The sequence below is a fragment of the Ananas comosus genome, linkage group 3 (assembly GCF_001540865.1).
Source record: "Ananas comosus cultivar F153 linkage group 3, ASM154086v1, whole genome shotgun sequence".
NCBI lineage: Eukaryota > Viridiplantae > Streptophyta > Magnoliopsida > Poales > Bromeliaceae > Ananas > Ananas comosus.
Window position 1 is genome coordinate 12,891,326 of NC_033623.1, and position 24,243 is coordinate 12,915,568.

A 24,243-nucleotide genomic window follows, 5' to 3' on the forward strand; every position below is an offset into this window, starting at 1 on the left:
CCTAGTGGCCTTTTCCCATTTTCATTGGCTTTGCGTGGGGTCCTTGTTGCACTTAGCACTTGGCATCTTCTTTCAAGTTTAACTGAAAAATTCTAAGCCAATAATACTGCGCCAACTATTAAGTGATTAACAAAATAAGATGCGTCGTACATGAATGAATACACACTACACAGGGCCTATAGAGATAGAAGAAATAAAGCAACCCGTGTGGGAGTGAGAAACCCATAAATATATATATATATATATATATATAGTTTTCGCTTTCTTTCACATCCATTTCCCAAATTGGACCCAACCCTTGAGCTACAAAGTAGCTATCTTAGCTAGAACACCTACCATGTCATCATCATCTATTCCGGGAATAGTTACCCGTTATTCCCGCATAAGTTCCCTCTTATGCTGACGCAATCCACCATTCATCCACCCATCATGGAGAGAATTAATAAGATCATGCAAACCCCCCAAGCCCAGCTTTATTCCAGCTCATCAAAACTAGAATTAGACTAAGGCCACTTACGTGCCATGGTATCTTAAAACCCAAGTCACCTACGCGCGGCCTCTTAGCCTAACTAGCTTCAACCACGCAACAAATTAATCGTCTCAGAAGAATAATGAAATTATTAACTACTAGTTATTTTATTATGTATTATTATCGATCATCATTAATTAGTGTGAGGTATTTATAGTTTTTGAACTATTAGCAATCGCAAGATCAGCAAAACAGCGAGCATAAGAAAATATAAGAAGAAAAAAAAAAAAGAAATATTTTTTTTAAAAAAAAAAAACAGGGTGGGCGATAAGATAACGAGGAGAAAAGGGAGGAGGTTGGCGACAGCTACAGCGAAAGCCACATACTAACGCCACGCGGAGGCGAAGGTGAGGACCCGGCCCATCCAGCTGAAGCCGAGCCACCCGCGTCCTCCTTGACCGCGAAACCTCGGGTTGGGTCCGGTCGACCGCGAGCGGGCTCGGACCGGGCTCCGCCACGCCTCGTCCGAGCGGCCAGGCCGGAACCCGGCCATGCTCATCCGCGCCCGCCACTTCCCGAAGAGCTCGCAGCGCTCGACCCGCTCCGGCCCCTCCCGGGCCACCGTGTTGGTCGCTTTCCGGCTCAGCGCGGCCTCGACCCGGGCCCGGTCCGCGCTGTCCCGGCCCAGCGTGGCCTCGAGGGACTCGAGCAGCGCCCCGTAGTGCGCGCACGCCTCGGCGAAGCGCGCGGCGAAGGGCGCCGTGTTCCCGCTCATCTCCTGCTCCACGAGCGCCACGGCGCGCGGCGCCAGGGCGCGGACGCGGCGGAGGAGCTCGTCGCGCGGGTTGGCGGGGGACACGCTCTCGTCGGCGATCCGGGAGAGGACGAAGGCCAGGTTGACGGCCAGGGCCTCGTCGGGCTCGCAGCCGAGCGAGGCCCGGTCCAGCTCCGCCGCGCGCAGGCTCACGATGCTGAAGCGGAGCCCCACCCCGGCGCGGTCGGCCAGCTTGGAGAGGCGGTCGCCGACGTCCCGGAGGCCCTTGGCGGCGGCGGCGGGGAGGGGGTAGGCGGGGTCGGCGACGGCGGTGATCTTCAGGGAGGCGGGGCGGGGGCGCCGCTCGGCGAGGGCGCGGATCAGCTCGGCGTGCTGCGCGCCGCTGCCGACGTCGAAGTCGACGACGTGGAGCTTCGGGTGGCCGCGGGCGGCCTCGAGGATGGCGAGGTTGGCGACCGCGAGGCCGAGCTTGAAGCAGGGGGAGGCGTCGTGGAGCAGCTGCGTCGCGAAGCGGTGCTCCGCCGAGAGGAGCTGCCGCGAGGGGTTGGAGGGGGGAGGCGTGGAGCACGAAGCGGTGGAGGAGGCCGTGGAGTTGGAGGAGGAGGAGTTGGAGGGGGAGGGGGAGGGGGAAAGGGGGTTGCTCTGATTCGCCATCGTCGGCGGCGGCGGCGGCAACGACGGCGAAGGGGCGGCCGAGATCGAGATGAGCTGCCGCATCGTTTCGCCCCACTCTGGTTCCGCATCGCGGACTCGGTCGCCGCCTTAGGGTTACGATCGGACTCCAACGCGGCCGGATGCCAACCCCTCTGCGGACCGCCCTGAACTAGGCATCCGGAAGAAATCGAGGAGGGGGAGGTGAGACTCCCGAGGTCGGACGAGAGCGGCGAAGCCATGTGGATCTTCTGCTTCACGGAGCGCAGGAAGAGCGCCTGCTGCAGCGCCATCTGCTGCTGCCGCCGCTCCATCTCCGACAGCGTCCGCTTCAAAACCCCTGCCCCTCCCCCTCCCCCTCCGCCGTCCGATCGGCCCTGGAACGGGATTTGAACGGCCGATCCGCCCCCGAACCCCGCGTAGCTTCCGCGAGAATCGCGTCCCGGGAATCCCGACGCCATACAGAGAGAAAAAGAGAGAAAGGGGCTTCGAATTCGAAACGCAAGCTAGACTGCTGGAGGCGGAATCTAAGAAGAAGAAGGAGAAGGAGAGAGGTCGCAGCAGCAGCAGCAGCAGCAGGGGGAGGATGCAGTGGTCATGGCTCGCGGCGGCTTTTGCTCAACCGCCCTTTCCAACCATCCGCCGAATCTCCTCCAATGGAAAAGCCCCCCCACCTTTTATACCAACTTTTTTTCCTTCTCCTTTTCTTTCAACCTATATTTTTATTATTCTTTTCCGCCGGGCGTTGTTGGCGTTGCTCGCTTGCCTGCCTTATTATTATTATTTTATATTTATATATCTCATCATTAATTCATTATTGTATTTAAAACACGAAGAAGGCAGGCAAATGTTTTTTGAAGAAGCGACTGGGAGAACGGGAGTATGCGGGTGACGCGCACGACACACCGTCGGTGGGCGCACGCCAGCAGCGTTCCAACCGCGATTTCAGAATTGAATCCAGGACGCCCCCTTCCCCCCAACCCACTGCGTGAAAACACGTCTAGCCCAGGTGTTCCCGCCTAAATCTTTTGTGCGGACAGCTATCCCTACCCCGCTTTCCCCACCGAATACCCGATCGGCTGCGACCTGACCAACTACGGCGGACGGCGTTTTGGGGAAGCGGGGGGGGGGGGGGGCGGTGGGGTGGGGTGATTTTTTGAAAGTTGGTTAGCGAAAGCCGAATAATCTTCTAACCCTCACGCCACTTTCGTTGTTTTGCAGTATTAAACTGGTAAAAGGGTTAAAGAATTGAACGAGAAAGATTACGAGGCGGCGACACGTGTGCAGTAAAAGAAACCGAATGTGCACTCGCCCGCGCCGGGCCCACCCCTGCCTCCTTTGCCTGATGATTGCTTTCGCAGCACCAATACCGTTGCGATAACACAATTAACGTCCACATACGTCGGGCGAAAGACTGAACCGTGCCATTTGGTCCAATCGGGTACCGGTAGATTCCGAATCCAAATGGAATCCTTATTAGTGCGCGATGAATCGCGCCAAACTATTTCAACGAGATTCCGTTAAAAAGCTCCTCAGCAGAGACCCACGTTCTCAAGCATGTTAGAACATTGTAGTCATGGCTAATTAAATCCCTACTCGGCCATTATTTCATTCAGATTTTATATAGATATTTTATTTATTTTGTAGATAAAACGTATGATTAAATATTTAGTGAAAGTAAATATCCACACTTAGTTTATTTTGCAAAACAACAAATAATCAATTGTAGTGGATCATCCGGGCCCTCACACTCGGGTATCTATCGGCACGCCTTATGTCTCTGTTCTTTTTTTTTTTAAGCCTTTTTTTTTTTTTTTTTTCTTCAGTTGTTTAAATACTACATGGGAGCTCTTACAAAATCTAGCCCCATCGAGCGGTCGGACTCATATGATCGATCGTTGGCTCATCAATTCGGTTACATGTTGACAGGCTTGATGGCGATAAATGGTAAATAACAGTTGCCGATTCATGTTTTCATTTAACTGGGGCGCGGGTTCGTGGATCATCGTCCATATTGCGTGTTACTGCTATACGATAAATTTGTTGGCGACCTGGTGCACGATTAGAGCTTGTTTTTTTACCGGCATTTCGGCACACAGAAGACTCTTCATCGTTGGGAAACGCAAGTGCTGACCCTTTAAAAAAATGACCCGCAAACTCGAAGATCGGAAACGCGGACCAAATGCTTAGATCATACGTTGTAAGCATTGGTCTTGACTATGTGTACGCGTGAAAAACGCTACTTTATCTCCATCTGGGGTGAAGTTCGAGATCGAGCATACGAACTGAAACTCGCAATACAAAGAAACCAACATGAGCTAAGAAGTCATGCCTGGCAGCCCATATTCTCCGTCTGTAATCTCTCCTTTAAAGCAATTTTTCCCGCGGCAAGTAACAAAATAGATTTGATTGGAACCGGGTTCGTCATGCTAACTACGGATTTTTTTTGTCTTTCTTTCTTTCTACGAATCATGGCAAGTACCCCATCTGCTTATAAGCTAAGTAAAGCAATAAATTTCAAATCCTGACAAATATCTAAACTTGGGTGAATGAAATAGACGATGAAACTAAATGATCCACACGTTCACTCAAACACACATTAGGTTTTTTTTTTTTTTTTTGTTTTTTTTTTTGAGAAAAGTAGCGTTCTATGTGTTTCATCAACAAGAAGGATAAAATTAACACATCAACGAAGAAAGTAAACCTCTGTCAAAAGGAGAAGAAAAAAAAATAGTAATAGTAAAAATACTAAAATATTAATAGTTTCGTTTGGGCGATAGAGAATTCTTCCACATGGTCAGCCGACCGCTTGATTTATCCACTGTTATTTAGTGGAGTCGCGTTAGCCCCTTTCGGAACGAATGATAGCTATTTTTGCGTTCCAGATGAACCCACCAAGCAGGCCACAGACCGTCAATCTAGCTCGAGATGACGACAGCACTATGCCACTTGTTCCATAGTGGATCTCACATCATCCCCGACAAGTCCTCAATTGACTCCTTCCACTGATCATCTAAATAAAATCACTAATCCACGCATTGCGTAAATAAGTGGTTCACAGCTCCACTTTGACCCCAATACAACACAACAAATTATATTTTTCATCCACCCTCTCATCTGAAGGATAGTCTCTATACGTGTTCTTTGCGATAAAAGGCTGGCCATTAGGCTAATTTATTTATAGTGATAATCCCTTGGTGGCCAAATGTATCTGAGCAATTAGACTTTCGTGAGAGAGATATTCAACCCAATATAATATATATATATATATATATATTTAGGTGTCGTCCTTGTTACAATGAATTTTCTACACCGCAAGAACTAAATAAAATAGAGTAGGCTTTAGAAGAAGAGTAATGGATTCCTGGGTGCGGGGGGTGGTTGCAATTAGCTATCTCAGTAAAATGAAAGTTTTTCTTTCAAAAGCAGATTTCTGACCTAATGACTTGTCCAGCCTCCTTATGAAAAAAAAAAAAACTATCTAGTTTTTTTAAAAATATTCTTAATTTAGCCTCATTTTATAGATTCAGGAAAAAAAATAAATAACTTGTAGGTATATATGTTACTGGATGAGAGATTATTTTTTCTCTCACTGCCTCCAGTTCCTAAGACCTCTTCTGCAGTCTCTTTCTCTTCTCCCCCAAAACCATACACCTCAAATGCAGTCACCTTTATATCATAAATAATAGTAATTATCTTATTTTTATTTTTATGTTTTGTATAGTTATATTATTTTTACATCATGTTCGGTAGTGTGAGTCCAAATAAGCTTTTATAATCAAATATAGTCATTGGTATATCAATATCTAATGTAACGTTCATTTTATCTTATAGTTTTTTAGTATAATGTCTAGTCGTATCATATTTTAATGTGTATTAATATCGAGATTTTATAAAGTCATATATCAATTAAATATTAATAGTAATAATAATAATAATAAAATTTTAGTAATTAGTAATTAATATATTTATTATTTATAAAAAAATTACTTTTTTATTATTATAATAAAAAAAATTTAATATAATTAAATATTGAAAAGAGAGAAGTGGGGGGAGAGAAGAGCGAATGTGTGTGTATACACGTGCATGTGTTGTTGTGGGAGTGAGGGTGTGTTTGTTTGGGGAGTGAGAGAGAGAGAAAGAGAGTGAGAAGAGGCCTTCGAATATGGAGGGGATGGATAAAAAAAATAATTTCTCACACTAATTAACATATAAATTTAATATAAAAATTATAATGCTATTTTTTTTTTTTCTAGATCTATACAAATAGGGTTAAGCTTAGAAATATTTCTTAAAAAGAGGGCTAGATAGAAAAAAAATTTCTAAGGAGCTAAACAGGCATTAGGCTCGAAATTCTCATAACAAATTTTCTATTTAATTAAGTTTCTTATAAATGTAAGAACTTCAACTATAAAGTACCTTGATCTCTAAGAATTTAATGAATGTCTCTAGGAGGAATTCAAGTTAAGCTTTACATTTCGAGCAATTATATAATATAGTATAATATTGCTAGGTATCAACTTAAAAAAGTTTTCTTTTTCCCGTCCTTTAGCAGACGGAAGCTCAGAAAAAAATGATAACAAAATCAATTAAAGTTAATTAGGTTGCTTATGTAAGTAATAAGAGGTTGTTCGGTGTTTGATGTAATTACAATATAATGTAGTTGAGATGCAATTGAAAACAGCAGTTGTAACTATATGTATTGGCTGTTTGATTGGATGTAAGTAGAAGGTGATCCACTTAAATAATGTTTGATTATATATATTTGAGAAATAATTTTTAAAAATTTTTATCATTTTATGTATATGCTGTGAGATTAACGCTTCAGGCCCGTTTGGTTCGAATATTAAATATTGACAAAGTATTTTGACTATATTCGGCATATCTTGAATTCTAAATGAGATTATACTGATGTTGCAGTTAGTGTGTTTGGTTGAAAAAATAATAGGCAGTAATATATATCTGGAATTCAGTAGCTCATACGGTTTAATTTTCAAATGTTCTGGTTCTGTTATAAAATTTAGTAATCTAGAACAATAAAATATAGCCTATTCCAAAATTGTCTTTAGTCAATATTTAGTAAACTTTTTCTTATTGTTACAACATATTCTTTTACCAATTTTATTTTAAATAATTTAATTTTTTAATTTGATTTTAATTTAAATTTTAAATTGTAAATTGCAATAAAATAAATTTAATATTTTAATTTAAAATATAAATAGAATTTTTAAATTTATAATCTAAAAATTTAAATATAAATATATATAAATTAAATTAAGATCTAAAATTAAAATTCTTTTTGACAAAAATTTAAAATACATATTTTATTTTAAAATTTTAAATGTAAAGATTTGAAGTTTAAAAATTTGAATTTAAAATGCTGAGAAGTTTGAAATTAATAAAAAGTTTAAAATTTAAATATTTAAAATTTAAACTTATAATTAAAAATCTAAAATTTAATTTAATTATAAATTTAATTAAAGTGTAAAAAAATTTTTATAAATTAAAAATTTACAAAATTTGAATTTGAAAATAAAAAATTAAACATTGAAGTTGACATGATTCAAAATTTTAACATTAAAATTTTTTAAAAATACCCGGTATAAAAGAGTTTCCGAGGAGTTAGCAAGGTAAAAATTGTCATTTTACATAAATATGTAGTATTACGTGTCAATAATGTAATAATACCGACCCTCTCGTTAATATTTCGATGTATTCCTGCTTGATTTGTGATGCCGGCATAACGAATAGATTTACATAGCGGACTGAATCAACACAGTAATCCTGACAGGATTGCCTGTATCCCTATCAGGTATAACTCGACCAAACGCCACCCGTCAATATAAAAAAATATATATTTTTGTGCTTAAAAAAATAATTAAGGGAGATAAAGCATATCTTTTGTTAAAGTTACTCTTTCCAATTCTACAGTTGAACTGTGGCTGAATTTGGTATAGTTCCGATGCTACGATTTGGCCTACTATCTCAATTCCTACTGGCAAGAATTGGAGTTAAATACATCAAATTAAACACCGAATTATATTATACATCAGTTAGAATTGAAATGGAAGTTTAACTATATACAACAAACAGTCCTAAAATGAAGCAATCTTACTCAAGTAACAGACATTCAAGTAATTAATCCAATATAAATATTAATTACGGAAAGAACTCTCCCATCCTGTTTGTTTAAAAGTGGATTAGTTTTGAAAACCAAGTTGTTATGATTTTTCAAGTCCGAGTATTGGACTACATAGTTAAAATTTTAAATAAACTACACTTTTAATTAGTTCCAAACTATGTAACATTTTTGAATACTAATTATCAAACATGTTACTTTAGTTAAAAATTAATTACGGACATAATTATCAATAATTAGATATGTTTCTAATCACATATTGCAATACATTAAAGTTTGAATACCCTATTACTCAGAGACTTTCATATTGGTCCTGTCTGTCCTTTCTTATTTTTAACAACTAATATCAATGCAAAGATATTTTTAAACCACTTATCAATATAAAAGTGTAAAATTATACCCTCTATATTTGGAGATGTACCATTATGGATTTTTTTCTAAATTTTGTAGGTTGACTTAATATTATGACATGATGTCGCCAATTAAAAATTCCTTTTCACGCCTTTTAATTCTTTTTTTTGCAGAAGTAAGTATATTATAGATACAACAATATTGACCCTTCACAATTTGGCCAACAATTAGATTCTCATGACTATGACAACTTGTTAATTAGTATCTTCTTACAGGAATATTCTTTTTCATACAATAGATACAATGAAGAATTTAAAAATGTTAAAGGAGATTAAATAGTTTGTTTTCATGAGTGTTCACTCAATATTAACAATTTATTACTATTTGATAACACAAAGCACTAAATAATAAGAATAACTTAAATCAAAAGAATCAAACCTGAAAGAATGTCAATAAAAATGAAAAAAGATAAGTTGATGAGCTTATTCTAGCTGATCTACTGTTGAGGGGGCAACCAAATTTGGTTGCAAAAACAATACTATATATATATATATATATATATATATATAGAGAGAGAGAGAGAGAGAGAGAGAGAGCTAGGGTTCTATGTTTCGAAAGTACGGAGACTTACGTGCTTGTAAGTTATTTTCGATGATGGAGCATCCGATTCGGCGATCGGCTCCGTTAGACATGATATACACTATTGAAACTATTTAAAAATCAAATTTCATAATTTTTTGACTTTATTTGCTTAGTGAACGAGTAAGCTCAAAATAAACGATTGAAAATAAAAATCTCAAAAAAAAATAGTGATAAAAAATTCAAATTTCAAATCGGAAGTATTGTTCTTGCTCTTAATATTAAGTAAAATTTTTTATTAAAGTTTCATGTAATTTAAATTTTTCTACACTGTTGAACTTTAAAACATGACACATCGGTCATTAAAATAGTCATTTTTTAGACTCTTTGATCAATTGGTAAATGATATCAAAAAATTATGAAATTTGATTTCTAAATAATTCTAATAGCGTAGATCATGCCTAACGAAACCGATCGCCAAGTCGGATGCTCCATCATCAAAAACAACTTACAAGGTCTCTGTACTTTCGAAAATATTGGAGACGTACTCTCTCTCTCTCTCTCTCTCTCTCTCTCTCTCTCTATATATATATATATATATATATATATATATTCATACTTTACTAGAGCAAATGTTTCATTCACTGTACAATATTAACATTCTTTCACTACTCTATCCCAAGCGCTGTGCACTGTGTAACGTTGTTTTCTTAATTTTGGCATCCTTTTCTCTTTGCTGGCATAGAAAATGCTCCATCAAAATATAAATATTTGTTGTTAACACCTCTTCTACCATGTCAGTGTCGCTGTTTAGAATTTATCATTCATCTCGTGCTTTCAATCTAATCATTTAACAGAAAATTTGAAAAATAAAAGAAAAGAAATGTAATTTATTGGATGGTGAGAATTGAAGCGGTCCATGCATGGTGCATTGAGTGTAGGCAACTCGCAGGACATGCCTTGAATCTTACGACATTGAACTCGGTACAACAATGAGACCACAAATATATGAAGGTTGTTGTAACAACCATCGCACGGTAATAAAGAGATCCAAGATCTCAGTACAGGAGATAGCCAATCTAATTCCTCAAAGATGATTTGTCCATGAAGAAGGTAAGTGTACAGGGAATGGTTGGTAGACCATCTTTCCTTAAATACCCTAAGATTATTACAAAAAAAAAAAGTTTTACGTCCCAGATGGGAAGGAACTCTATTACGTACGTACCTAGGATTATAGCTAGGGGACTAATTAGCTTCTTAATACTTTTCTTATAAAAAAAGATTCAATTTCCTCGGTTGCTAAAGATGTCCAAAATACCTGGTATACCGATTCCAATCCGAACCTGATTAAAAATAGATATTATATGGATAAAAAAATTTACCTATTTAAGTTTTGAGTATGGATCCGAATACGTAATATCCATACTTGAATCAAACCTAATTCTTTGGTGAATGGGATGTGGAATAGTTTTCATATCCCTATCAGGGCTAAGACCTGGTGAAATAACTAAACATCAAAAAAAGCAAAGAGAAAAATATATTTTAATAGGTATATGCGTTTTATACTTGTAATATATGTTATGTGACTAATTGTATATATTTATGCAATTATATTATATGTGTTTAGACTTTCTAAACATAATTTTAATTATTATGTTATTGTATATGCTAAGGTGGTGGTCATATAGTTTTTCTATTGTAAATTTTATATTTTTAATTTGCATTTATCATGTAATCAATATTTATACTTTTAAGTTGGTAGTCACTATTTAAATTCGTTGATAGATACATAGATTCGATGGATGGAACCCAATCCGAAGATGGAGGAGTGGGGCATTTTATTCTATTTTATTTTATTTGGAGTATTCAGTCCTCAGTGAATTTGGTTAAGAAAATTATTTTTTTTAATCGAGTACGCGTGAGAGATTTATCCTGTACGAGTGCATTAGTTCAATATTTTAGTGGCACACGAAACATGGAGGCAAAGTATGGATGCGTCAAATTGCTCGACACTCACTAATGGCGGAGTAACTCTCATCACATGGTGTGACGTACGACCAAAGAGGGCATCGAATCGTGTGGGGGACCTTTTGCAGCTAAGTTCAATATCCTTTTCAAAGAGTTAGGTTACGCAAAACATAAATATACAACTATCTGAATCGCATCTGCGTTTGTCGACCGTATCTAATTATTCGTGCTGTAACTGTATCTCCCATTTGGAACATTGAAATCCAAGTTCGATATGAACTCTAAAGCTGAGTAATTAATTGTTGTTATACCTGGGAAATTAGCTCGCTAACAGTGTTTTTCGAATACATTGTCAGGTTCTTATTCTAACTCTAAAATACGCAGCGATTTTACATGCTGTTTATCTTTTTCTCTTTATATATATATATATAGAGAGAGAGAGAGAGAGAGAGAGTTTGGCTATAGTACTTGTAAAAGCAGCAAGCACATGATGTATATATATATATATATATATAGAGAGAGAGAGAGAGAGGCTGGTATACTATCGGTAGCACGGAGATCTCTGTACTACCAAGTTGTTTTCAATGATGCGCCTTCCAAATCGACGATCAGTTCCGTAGACTTGATCTACATTATTGAAAGTATTTGGAAACTAAATTTCATAATTTTTCGACATCATTTGGCTAATGATCAAAAGGTCTCAAAATTGACAATTTTAATGATAGATTTGATGCGTTTGTGATTTTTAACGGTATAAAACAATCCAAATTTGATGAAATTTTTATAGAAAATTTTTTTCACTATTTAGAGTAAGATCAATATCTCTGATCTTAAATTCAAGTCTTTTATCATCATCTTTTATGAAATTTTTATTTTCAGCTGTTAATTTTTAGACTACTTGTTTGATAGGTAAATGATGCCAAAAAATTATGAAATTTAGTTTTCAAATACTTTCAATAGTGTAGATCAAGTCTAACGGAGCCGATCATCAATTTGGAAGCAGCATCATTGAAAACAACTTGGTAGCACGGAGGTCTCCGTGCTACCGATAGTATACCAGCCTAGCTCTATATATATATATATATATTTATATATATGAATTGAGATAGAATACTCTCAAAAGCACCAACCCCTTAATGCTTTTGAGTTTTTAGCCATTGAATCTACTCCTTGATTACTAATAACTTTTGGATCAAATACTATTCCACCTATTACCACCTACCACCATCATCTCAACCATGCATCCTTCCATTCAATGACTAAAAATTCAAAAGCACCAACCCCTTGGTACCTTTGAAAGTATTCTAGCTCAACTCTCTCTCTCTCTCTCTGTATATATATATATATATATATATATATTATGATAAGATGCGCCACGGAATCTTTTTTGCGATTAAAATCCCGGGTTTTCTATATGAATAAATCGAGAAAAAACGCAATAATGTGCTACAATAATGCGTTTCTAGAGGACCAATGGGGGAATATGGGAATTCGGTGCAGGTGCTTTTGGCTGGCCCATTCGTTTGGTATAATAACTGGGCACCGGTTTCCACCCTAAAGGCCCCAAAAAACCGGAACCAGTGCCAAGTTGGGGAAGTGAGTTACTGGAAACCGACCAGATGGATTCGACTTTTCCGTTATTTTGACCGAAGTGGGACCTTGGGAGGTATATGAACTGCTTGAATAAGCAAGAGCAAGTAAAAATCAATCGAGTCATATGTAGAACTTTTAATGCTTAAGGCGAAGATAACTAACAACAAAAGGAGAAAAGAAAAAGAGAAGTACTGTAATAGGGATCAAATGTAGTTATTTGATTTGTTGATGCTTCGGTACAATTTTATAAGAGCTTTTCGGATGAAAAATGTTAGCTGTACGGCCTAAAAAAAGGTGTACATCATACATCCATTGTCTTAAAGCTTATAAACTCTTTTAGATTTGTAATAGTTTTTTTTTAAAAAAAAAGCTAACAAGATAGGGAGTAATTGAAGTGCTCTGATTAGAAATGTAAGTTTTTTTTTTAGTGTATAAATAATATTGTTCTTCTAGGATACTGTTTGGTCGCTCATTTAGATGAGTACGGTGAGTTTCCTGTTCTAGCAAAATTCTTGGATGTATGAATTTAAAAGTCTAGGTTAAAGCCATATGCTCATGTGAAGATCAGTACATCGTAGATCACTTCATTTCAAGGTTACAGTTCCGCTCAAAAGTATGGAAAATTATATGTGAATGAACTCAATTATAGCTCAAGGAGAATTAAATCTTTGAGACACTTATTACGAGCCAATTATAAGCCAAACGACCAAATTAGCTTCAGAAGCAACAGCTCAATTAAGCTTTTTCTAAAGGAACCAATTGAGAGGTCCACTTATTACTATTCACAAAGCAGCTATTTCATAACAACATAACACTCAAGCAGTTGAAAGGTCAAACCATGTGGTCAACCGCGTAAGAATGTTCTACTCTGGGTCAAGATCAACCATTTCTGAGGTCTCGGGAATCAACCAATTGTTCAGAGTAACCACCTCCAATAAAAAATCAATGTATTTTCCATTCAATTATATTATGTGATGCCAATTCTAAAATAAGACTACCCAAAAAAAAAAACAAAACAAATGAAAAGCTCGTTTAATTGGACATCTAAAGATCCTGCAAATTTTACCGCATAGGAGAGCATTCAAACCACTTCATTCTTTTGAATTTTATTTTTCCTTTATTTGGATAAAAACCCATCCTCGAAAGATGAGAGTTTCCTTCGTGCTTTTATTGCACACCACGTATTAAAATTGCACGAGAGATTCGGAAGTCGCTTCTAGACTAAACAGAATATCTCAAAAAAGACAAGAACCCAAAATAAAAGGCGACATCAGAAGGAAAAAAAAAAAAAAAAATCAGCACGATAATAAAGGCGATCCTTAAGATAATAAAGGCAATCCGTTAGCCATTGATTGATCATTCGGTGTAAAGATTCTCAGCAGGTAGACACAGTAATTTTAGATGTGGGGCGTCTTATGCCGACGGTTTTTGTAGTCATGTCATTCTCAATTCTCATCACACATAAGCAGAGTATAGGGACAAGCTCAAAGTTTGCTGAACAATCTTTACATAAGCATTGTTGCAACAGTGTAGTCCTGACAATGCCACTACACAGAAACACTAACAAAGCTCCCCATAATTAATCTAGTCCTATTGAACAATCTTTACCGGTAGACATGCATATGAAGCAAAAGACAATTTCGCAGACAAAGTATTTACTGTGCAACCAGAAACAAGTAAACTAGCATAAAAACAGTTGGAAGCTCATGTAGATGTGCGGCATAAAACATTGAACATTCAACAGCCTACGAGAGCACTGGTGGGTATTGTTTGGCCTGCTGCCGAACCCGCCTTTTATACTCTGCAATATCCTGTGGATTGATAACAAATAAGCCCTAAGTCAATATTTAATGACAACCAAGACATCTACTTGGCCCTGCTTTCAGAACTGATTCTTTACTATGAGAAGTAGAAGTAGGCGTTTGGCAAAAGGAGAGAAAAGCTTCTAGGCCCTATAAACAGAAGCGTAGTTTGAAGGTTCTGCTTTTAGCTGTCTTACTCAGCCAGGACTTAAGATGAAGCTCCCATACTATAACCAGAAGAAAAGGTCAGTTACCAACCTGGATGAAAAGTTGATAGCCATCAGTCTGCGCAGGATCAGCAGGATTTGGCTGATCTAGTAAGTCCTGTATTCCCACAAGAATCTGTTTGACCGTAATGGCCGGCCTCCACCCCTGATAAAAACAAAAAAGAAGAAAGATATTAGCATCGCCAGCAATAGGCATGAATATGGAGCCTGTGCAACAGCATAATTTAGTTCACTTACACTATCCTCGTTAAGAATTGAAAGGCACACTGTTCCAGAAGGGTAGACATTTGGATGGAAGAAACCTTGAGGGAACTTGCACTTGGGAGGTTTACTAGGGTAGTCCTCACTGAAATGGAGGGTAAGGGGAAAATAACCACCATCCCAATCAGTCTGCAGAATCAAAAGTTGAGTTTTAGTTCTAAATAACTTAATTGCACAAGAAAGACAAAAGGTGTGTCTTAAAGTCACAGAACGTATAAACAGAACTAACTTCAGTGACTAGCAAAAACACATGTAGAAACGAACAGACCAAAATGTACAACAAACAAGAAACAAATACGCATAATCGCCTGTAATAATTATTAAGGCATTAAATTCACCACGTGACACTATGTTACATTTACACTGCTATATCATTCACAAGTATACACAACTGAAAGAATGATTCCTGCTCTCTACTGAAACATTAGTTGCACAAATCCAAATGCTTCAGGAAAAAGAACTTGAATCAATAAGTCCATGCAAACAATGCACATCGTATATAGATAATAAAAAAATCAAACAGTTGACACAAAAAAAGTTAATACAGATAAAGTTCCACAAGTTAAAGATTCATAAGTAGCTATTTATCGTAGCAAAAACAGAAACACCTATCAGATTGTTAACAATACCTATTACACTTTATTATCGATATTGCATGGATTAGGCCAACAGTAAATTGACAATACGTGACTATAAGCAGGGGTTAGCATTCGAAAGAATACTATCAGCAATAGTCATGAAATGGATCCTAAAAATGAGTGTCAGAATTAGAAGGGCTGCGTTTGGTTCAGGTATAAGTAAGAACTGCTTAATCCAGGGATAGATACAAGTTCAGGTATAAGCAGGAACTAGGCCAATATTGCGTTTGAATGAAAATTAAGTTGGTTCCTAAGAATAAGAAAAATAATGTTTGGATGGTTAGATTGGAACAAAAAAAATACGAGTTATAATTTTAAATTAAAATTATTTTATATAATTAATTAACATCAAAATATTACATTAAAATAATAAATTAATATTAATAATTATAAACAATAAATTAATATTAATNTATAAAATAATAAATTAATTAATTAATAATAAATTATAAATAATTATAAATAATCAATTAATTGATGAAAAATTAATTAGATAATAAATTATAAATAACAAATTACTAATAATTATAAATTATAAATTAATTAATAATAAATAAATCAATCAATCAATAATAAATAAATATAAATAATAATTTATTAATAATTAAAAATTACAAATTATTTAATTAATATTAAATTAATTAATTAAATAATTATAAATAATAATAGTGAAATAAATAAATTAATAGTAAATTAAATAATTAATTAATAGTAAATTAAATAATTAGGAATAAATTAATGATAAATTAGTTAATTATAAATTAATAAATTAAGTAATTATTAATAAGTATAAATAATAATAATTTAATTAATAATTATAATAATAAATTATTTTATTATTTAAGCATTAAATAATAATTTAAATATATTAATTTAATTAATTAATTAATTAACACCATAATTAAGATTATTTTTAGACTTCAATTAACCTTATTCTCACTTGATAATAAACTTGTTCCAGGGAAAAAGTGGAACAATAGTTTTAGCCTTATACCGGCTTATTCCAGAAACTCGAGAACTACTATTCTCGGGTACCAAACGCTGCGTTTGGGAACAAAGGGAAGAACAAGGACTTATTCCCCCCTTTGTTCCCAAACCAAATGCTACCAAAAGGATTCATATCGTGGATCTATGATATCTCTGAGGATTTACTAAGAATGATTTGTCCAGCTAGTAACTACATAGTTTGTCAAGAAGCCAAAGACCACTATTTTATAATCTTTTTTCTAACCAGGCTAAATCTGTCACTTCCAATAGTAATGTTTTTGATGATGTCAAGACCCCCTTCTCCCCTCCCTTTCCCTTTGAAAGTTATAAATTGGACCTATCCTCGTCTGCAGTAAGAGACATACAATTAAGATATCACAAGCCTCAAAGTCATATTAAGATGGTTTGATCCAACTTTCAATTGATCTCTTAAAGAAAGTACTTGCTTTGAACGGAAACTGCACAAAAAACATACATTGTTAAGGTCAAAGATAAACATACATAGGGAATCAATGAATCTCCATACCCCATTCAACTTGGCTCAAACTGACATCGTTATGACAATCACTTATACTTGCAATTACCAACATTATTTCAAATAGCAAACAGCAAACTTGAAAAGCTCAATACCCATAGTTTAAGAAATTGACCATATCAAAAGTCCAAATCAAGTTTACAAGGTAAAACTGTAAGAAATATGTTTCCACCAGGTCTTTGATTTCAGGTCACAAATAAGAGAGAATAACATGTATAAAGACCTTTCATGACTTGCATTAGTTTCTATCCAATTAAATTTTTGAAGAAAAGGAAAGAAAATCTTTTAAAGTTTTTCTTTAGTAATGTTATTATTGGGTGACTAATTTCAGTGATTGATGCTTTCTCCCACACTTTGAATTCCTTCAAAAAGAAATTGTCAGTTGTTGCAGGACTTAGAGCTGTTGTAGAAATGCCTAAATGCTAAGCTAACATACATAAATTAAGAAAACCAAATAAAATAAGTTAGAATCAGCATAGGTACGTGTAACATCATCCACCACACGGTGAATTTTTAAAATTTCATTTCAGGTGCCAATTCCATACTTCAAAAGAATTTCCATCAGAAATAAACAATTCATCATCATATTCAAAAGAATGCACCTCAGAAATGAACAGTTCATCATCATATCTTACCAGCTATCAACAAACAAACACAAGCAAGGAGGCCCATGATTGCATTCAACTTCCACTAATCTAAAGAAAACCCAAATATCCAGGACGTACAGCAGCCGTAATGAGATATAAACTAGAAGAGGAGTTATTTGTCGAGGAAAAAATTATACATGAGAGCCAAAGGACTAAAAACTAACAATAGCAGTACTGCAAGGACGGTGGGGTACTATCAGAAAAACCCTCTCTACTGAAAAAATTATACTCAAAACTTTTAGACACATTAGACATTTCATATTTGATTATCAAAGACAATTTCGATTTTTGAACAAAATCTCAAACTCATTTAAGGTGAATCCTCTTAAACCTGAAAGTTACTTAAAACTATGGAAAAGAGCAAGATGGTCTGGATTTTGAGTACTTATCTGTAATGCATCAAAAACATACATATCATAGGTTGATATACAAAATAATTGTAAATTTCAACCAACTATTAGTACACCATATGCTTATGCATAAAAATTTTAATAAATATCTGCCTCCATAGAAATCAAACGAGTCTAAGTTATGGCGCTAATAGTTCAATAAACTTATATTTTGGTCCCAAGGTTATTCAACTTTAATGAGAAATATCATTGTTTGCAGTATGAAAATCATCAAATATGTGAAATTAAATTATCTATGCTGCAAGGCTTTACACCTTGTTTGTTCCTCTCATCAAGTTGCACATGCGATGTGCCCAAATGTAACCTTTTTCCCTGCCTCCATGTAATACTGACCGGAATAAACATAAGTCCGAGCAATAGCTATCAAAACAGACTCCAAAAAATATGATTGTATTCTATTTAAAGAGAAAGAGGGTTATAGCAAACTACTCTATGCATGGCATCCTAAAAATAGATTTTTCATTCATTCTATGAATATCACGTTAATTATCTTAACTCAGCATTTACTTTCTTGCAAATGAGGAGATCTCAACGAGACACTCCCCTGTAATTGTAATACAAAATTCTCTTTTTAGCAAACATGGTCACAAACTCATACTAAAACATGTTGCATAAAGTGGTCCAATCGTCAGCATAACATATGGCCGGGTCCTCATATTGCATGAATAAGCATTAAAAGATGAGTATTTATCCATTATATTTGTTATTGAATGATCGATACAATCTATTCATAAATTCCAAGTCAACAACACATGTACTCTTAATCAATGATTCAAATCCCTCCATATTCCAGATCCCATGCAAGGGATTCCTAATCAGAACATCTTTACAGAGGAAATCCAAAACCCTAGGAAGAACCAATCGACAACGGATAACAAAAGCACCTATCTAGTAAATTCCGTCGATTAACAAAACCCTATAAACAGAGCATCTTGATCAACAAAAAGGGAGAACAAAAGAAGAAATCCACAACTTACCCCTTGCTTACCGGGAATGGTGCAGTTCCACACCATGAGATTCACGGACCCATCGGCCAACGTCTCCGGCCTCGCCACAAAACCCTAACGAGATTAACCAAAAAAAACACACATCATCATCATCGTCATCTAATCGCAAGAGGTGAAGGAGGAATCGGGGGAAAGGGAGGAAGAAGAAGAAGTAGAAGGGGAAATTTTACATGGGGGTGATTCTTGCGCCACGCTTTACGCTCCTCGGCGAGACGACCACGAGCGATTCCCCCCGACATTGGAGCTCTCCCCCCTCTGCTTCGCCCTTTCTCCTGCTCCTCCTCCTCCTCCTCCTCCTCCTCCTACGCTCTATATAATGACTTTTGCGAAGTTCACCCCCCAAAGCGATCTCTTTTTGCGTCGCTATACGCTTTACAAGAAAGTAACTCTCATTCTAGAGTTTAAACAATTCTCTTTAAACTTTTAATATAAAAAATAATAAAATTAATTTGAAAATATTGACTATTTAATGAGTAGGACACATAAGACTATCCAGATAATTAGATTGCGTTGCATTTAAAAAAATGAGGCTCTATGAAACTGACGAGAAAAAAAAAATAAAATAAAATAAAATTTACACCCACTTTGGAATGTGCATGTAGCACTGCTTATTTGTGATTATAACTAAATCAGTTAAGTATTTATTTTTCACATGTTAAAATTTAAAAAAGTTATAAATAATTATTTATCTGATTAATCTGTAAAATAAAAGTTTTTCTTTTGTTTTGAACAAAATTTAAAAATTATTTCACAAGGAGGGATTTGGGTTTGGGCTTGGGTCCATTTTTATAAGGCTGTAGACAACAGATCCAGTACCTTACTTAGCGCCCTGGTTCCTAGTAATTAAGCCCAGATTGCCATTTTGGGCCTGCACCCATGACCTGTGAGTGAAAAATTGGCTGAATCAAAGCTTTAGTCCCCAGCCTGGCAGAGTTTTTGTTACCATTGTATCTTATTTTTTAGCTTGATATTATATTTATTTTCTATTTATTTAATTTTATTATCCTTTTATACTCTTACACTATATATATACCATATTAGTAATTATAGCAAATATTTCATATACTAATTTTTTTTTTTCTCCTAACATCACATGACTGATTGAATAATTTTAAATCGATTCCTTATGTAGTTATTATATCTCTACAGTGCCATGTGACAATTTTTATCTCATTGCAATTGACAAATATATTATAAAGCCAAACAATGGGACACAAATTTCGTGGACATCCGTGCCCAAATATTTGTTTGGGCTAGCGGATGCGGCCATGGGCCCCCGCCATGTGTGTGTGCGGCCCGCCCATCACCTACCCGCCCTCTCTCCCTTTATCTCTCTCTCTTTCTAAAAAACGGAGGGCCCTGATAATTTTTTTTTTTTTTTTCGGAAAGTGCGATGACGCCTGCACCACCACGCGGCGCCCATCGCCACATCCGTGCCAAGCAAATAGTTTTGGGCGCCGATGTCCACGAAATTTTTATCCTAAACTAATGAGTAGCTCCAAATTTAATGCAACTGTGCGTATGTTTAAGCAGCACAGGTAATTATTCGTCACGACTAACCTTTTTTAAAGTTATATCGATTTACAGGGAACGCGTAAATTAGTAAATAAATGCATCCTATTGTCTCAGAAGATTTTATTTTATTTTTAACATTTGCCTTTTGCCATCAGTGGCCAATTGTCATAAGCAAAAAATAAAACATACTGTAATAATTTTAAAAATATTATTTTTTTACATATTATTTATACATTGATATATATGATGGTGTAAATATTTTAGTTGCCACAATAGCTTAGTTTTAAAATATGAAATGCGCTTACTAATATAGTTTATGATAACAAGATTTGGTGTTAGATATCTGAGGTCATAAATTCAAATTTTAATTATTTCGCATTTCGAACTAAGTTTGTTTCTAAAATTAATAAACGAAATGAATAGCACGCTCCTTTCCTCTCTCAAAAAAAAAAATTTGATTTTATCTTTGGAAGTTATTTACAGTAAAAGAGTAATGGGTAATTTAAAAATTTTGTTACTAGGAAGTTCAATTAATCATCAATTTTGATTAACCATTATGCATGATTTCTTTTTCTTTGTTTTTGTCTCTCTCTACGGTTGCATCACTTGTTATCGTTATGTTACTTTAAATTTTGGGCATTTTTATAATATTTAAAATTTGTTATTCTCATCTCAAGACAGATAGAAAACTTGATAAAATTCAGTAACATATTTCTAACAGTTCGAATTTTTTGAATTAATGATTAGCGTTAACGATCCGATATAAAATATTTTATGTCGGATCGTTAACGCTAATCATTAATTCAAAAAATTCGAACTGTTAGAAATATGCAATAAATTCACTTAAAACGTACAGATACAGGCATACAGCGCTCATGGGTTCCGATTATGACTCGGCCTAACCAACCTCACGCTATTTCGAACATGAGGACTCGGCCCAATGAGGACTCGGCCCAACATGGCCTCCCCCCGCACAGGGTAGGATGCTGGCCTATTTAAAACCAACAATCTCCCTCCAGTACCTGGACATATTTGCAACACGCGAGAATCCAACCTGTGATCTCTAACTCTGATATCATTTGTCGGATCGTTGACACTAACTATTAATCCCAAAAGCTCGAGTTATCAAAAATACACAATAAATTCACTTAAAACGTACAGATACAGTGTTCACGGGTCTTGATTTTTTTTTTTGAGAAGATTAAATGTAAAAAAAAGCCCAACTAAATAAAATACATCTATATTTTCATCTATATATATCTTTAACTATATTTTGTTTATAATCAACCAAATAGCTTTTNTATGTTACTTTAAATTTTGGGCATTTTTATAATATTTAAAATTTGTTATTCTCATCTCAAGACAGATAGAAAACTTGATAAAATTCAGTAACATATTTGATTGGAGAGATTAATTAATATATAAAATATTTTATATCGGATCGTTAACGCTAATCATTAATTCAAAAAATTCGAACTGTTAGAAATATGCAATAAATTCACTTAAAATGTACAGATACAGACATACAGCGCTCATGGGTTCCGATTATGACTCGGCCAAACCAACCTCACGCTATTTCGAACATGAGGACTCGGCCCAATAAGGACTCGGCCCAACATGGCCTCCCGCGCACAGGGTAGGATGCTGGCCTATTTAAAGCCAACAATCTCCCTCCAGTACCTGGACATATTTGCAACACGCGAGAATCCAACCCGTGATCTCTAACTCTAATATCATTTGTCGGATCGTTGACACTAACCATTAATCCCAAAAGCTCGAGTTATCAAAAATACACAATAAATTCACTTAAAACGTACAGATACAGTGTTCACGGGTCTTCATTTTTTTTTTTTTTGAGAAGATTAAATGTAAAAAAAAGCCCAACTAAATAAAATACATCTATATTTTCATCTATATATATCTTTAACTATATTTTGTTTATAATCAACCAAATAGCTTTTAAGTGAAAACTTGCCGCATTATTCTTAGGATTCTTTTGCTACTTAGGACTCTTTATCTTAAAAAGCTAAAGGCCAATTTGCATAAAAAATCAACAAATTTTGAGCTTTTGTAAAACTAGACCGCCTTTTTTAATTTTGTAGATTCAGTCCGAATTTTCAGCAAACTGACCAAAATACGCTTATTACATTTTCTCTCTCCTCTTTCTCTCTCCTCTTATTTTCTCTCATTTATTATTTTTTTTTCTTTCGCTGAAGAAAGCAGCGGAGGCGGAAACGGCCCGCTCGCCTCTTACCCTCCTGCTTTCGCTCTCGCCCTTGCCCTCACCCGCGCACCCCCCTCCTTTCTCGTCTCCTTCTCCCCCTCTCCTCCACCGTCTCTGACGACGACGCCTCTCTTGCCCTTCCCCATTCTTTTCGTCCTCTTCCTCTCCCTCCTCCTTTGCCGCCTCCGACGAAGACGCATCTTCGTCGACGCCGACACCATGGAGGTCGCCGCGACGCTGCAACCTCAGAGCGGGGGGTCCTTAGCAGCGTCATCGCCGGCGCCATGGCCGTTGGTAGAGAGGGGTGACCAAAAAAAATTATAGAAGAAGAAAAAAAAGATAAAAATTATAGAAAAAGAAAGATAAAAATGATATTGCATCGTTAAAATAAAATTACACTATTTTAAAATAACGTTGCACTATTATAGATATAAGTTGCACTACTTAAGATATAAACTGCAGGTTTAAGATAAAAATTACACTTTTTAAATAAAAATTACACTCTTTGAAAGATATTTATATTATTTTTTTTCTTATTGTACTCTTTCAGATATAAATTGCATCCACTAAGATGAAAATTACACTCTTTAAATGAAAGTTGTACTCTTTGATAGATATTTACACTGTTTCTTCTCTTTTTTCATCTTTTGAGATGTAAACTGTATCTTGTTAAGAGATATTTATACTGTTTCTCTTCTTGCTGCACTATTTTTTTTCTCGTTACACTATTTCTCCTTTTGTTACACTATTTCTCATCTTAAAGAGTGCAGTTTAATAGAAGAAATAGTGTAATAAGAGAAGAAATAATACAATAAGAGGAGAAACAGTATAAATATCTCTTAAAGGGGTGCATTTTGCATCTCAAAGAGTGCAAAAAGAAAAAAACAGTATAAATATATTTCAAAGAGTGCAACTTTCGTTTAAAGAGTATAACTTTTATCTTAATGGATATAGTTTATAACTGAAAGAGTGCAATAAGAGGAGAAATAGTGTAAATATATTCCAAATAGTGTAATTTTTATTTAAAGAGTATAATTTTTATATTAAAGCTGTAGTTTACATCTTAAATAGTGCAACTTATATCCATAATTGTACAACGTTCTTTTAAAATAGTACAATTTTATTTTAACTGTTCAATTTTATCTTTATCTTTCTTTTTCTATAATTTCTTATTTTTATTTTTTTCTTACTTCTTCTATATTTTTTTTTTGTCACCCCTCTCTGCCAACGGACATGGCGCCGGCGACGACGCTGCTAAGGACCCCCTGCTCCGAGGCTGTAGCGCCGCAGCGACCTCCACGATATCGACGTCAGCGTCGGCGAAAATGCGTCGTCGTCGGAGGCGGCAGAGGATGAGAGAGAGGGAGAGGACGAAAAGGGTGGGGAAGGATAAGAGAGGCGTCGTCGTCGGAGACGGTGAGGGAGAGTCGAAGAGAAAAAAAAAAGAAAGAAAAGTCGCTGCGCG

At 36.0% G+C, this 24,243-nt stretch overlaps 1 protein-coding gene and 1 pseudogene across 1 annotated transcript; both read right to left on the reverse strand.

The window, feature by feature from the left end:
- On the reverse strand, positions 774-2,690 carry LOC109708323 (annotated as a pseudogene).
- Positions 13,921-19,376, reverse strand: LOC109708300 (SUMO-conjugating enzyme SCE1-like). Its single transcript, XM_020229985.1, has 5 exons — positions 19,210-19,376; positions 19,010-19,093; positions 14,792-14,944; positions 14,586-14,699; positions 13,921-14,336 (listed from the first exon to the last, which is right to left on the reverse strand). The coding sequence occupies exons 1-5, from the start codon at positions 19,276-19,278 to the stop codon at positions 14,271-14,273; spliced, it is 486 nt and encodes a 161-aa protein (XP_020085574.1). The 5' UTR covers positions 19,279-19,376; the 3' UTR covers positions 13,921-14,270.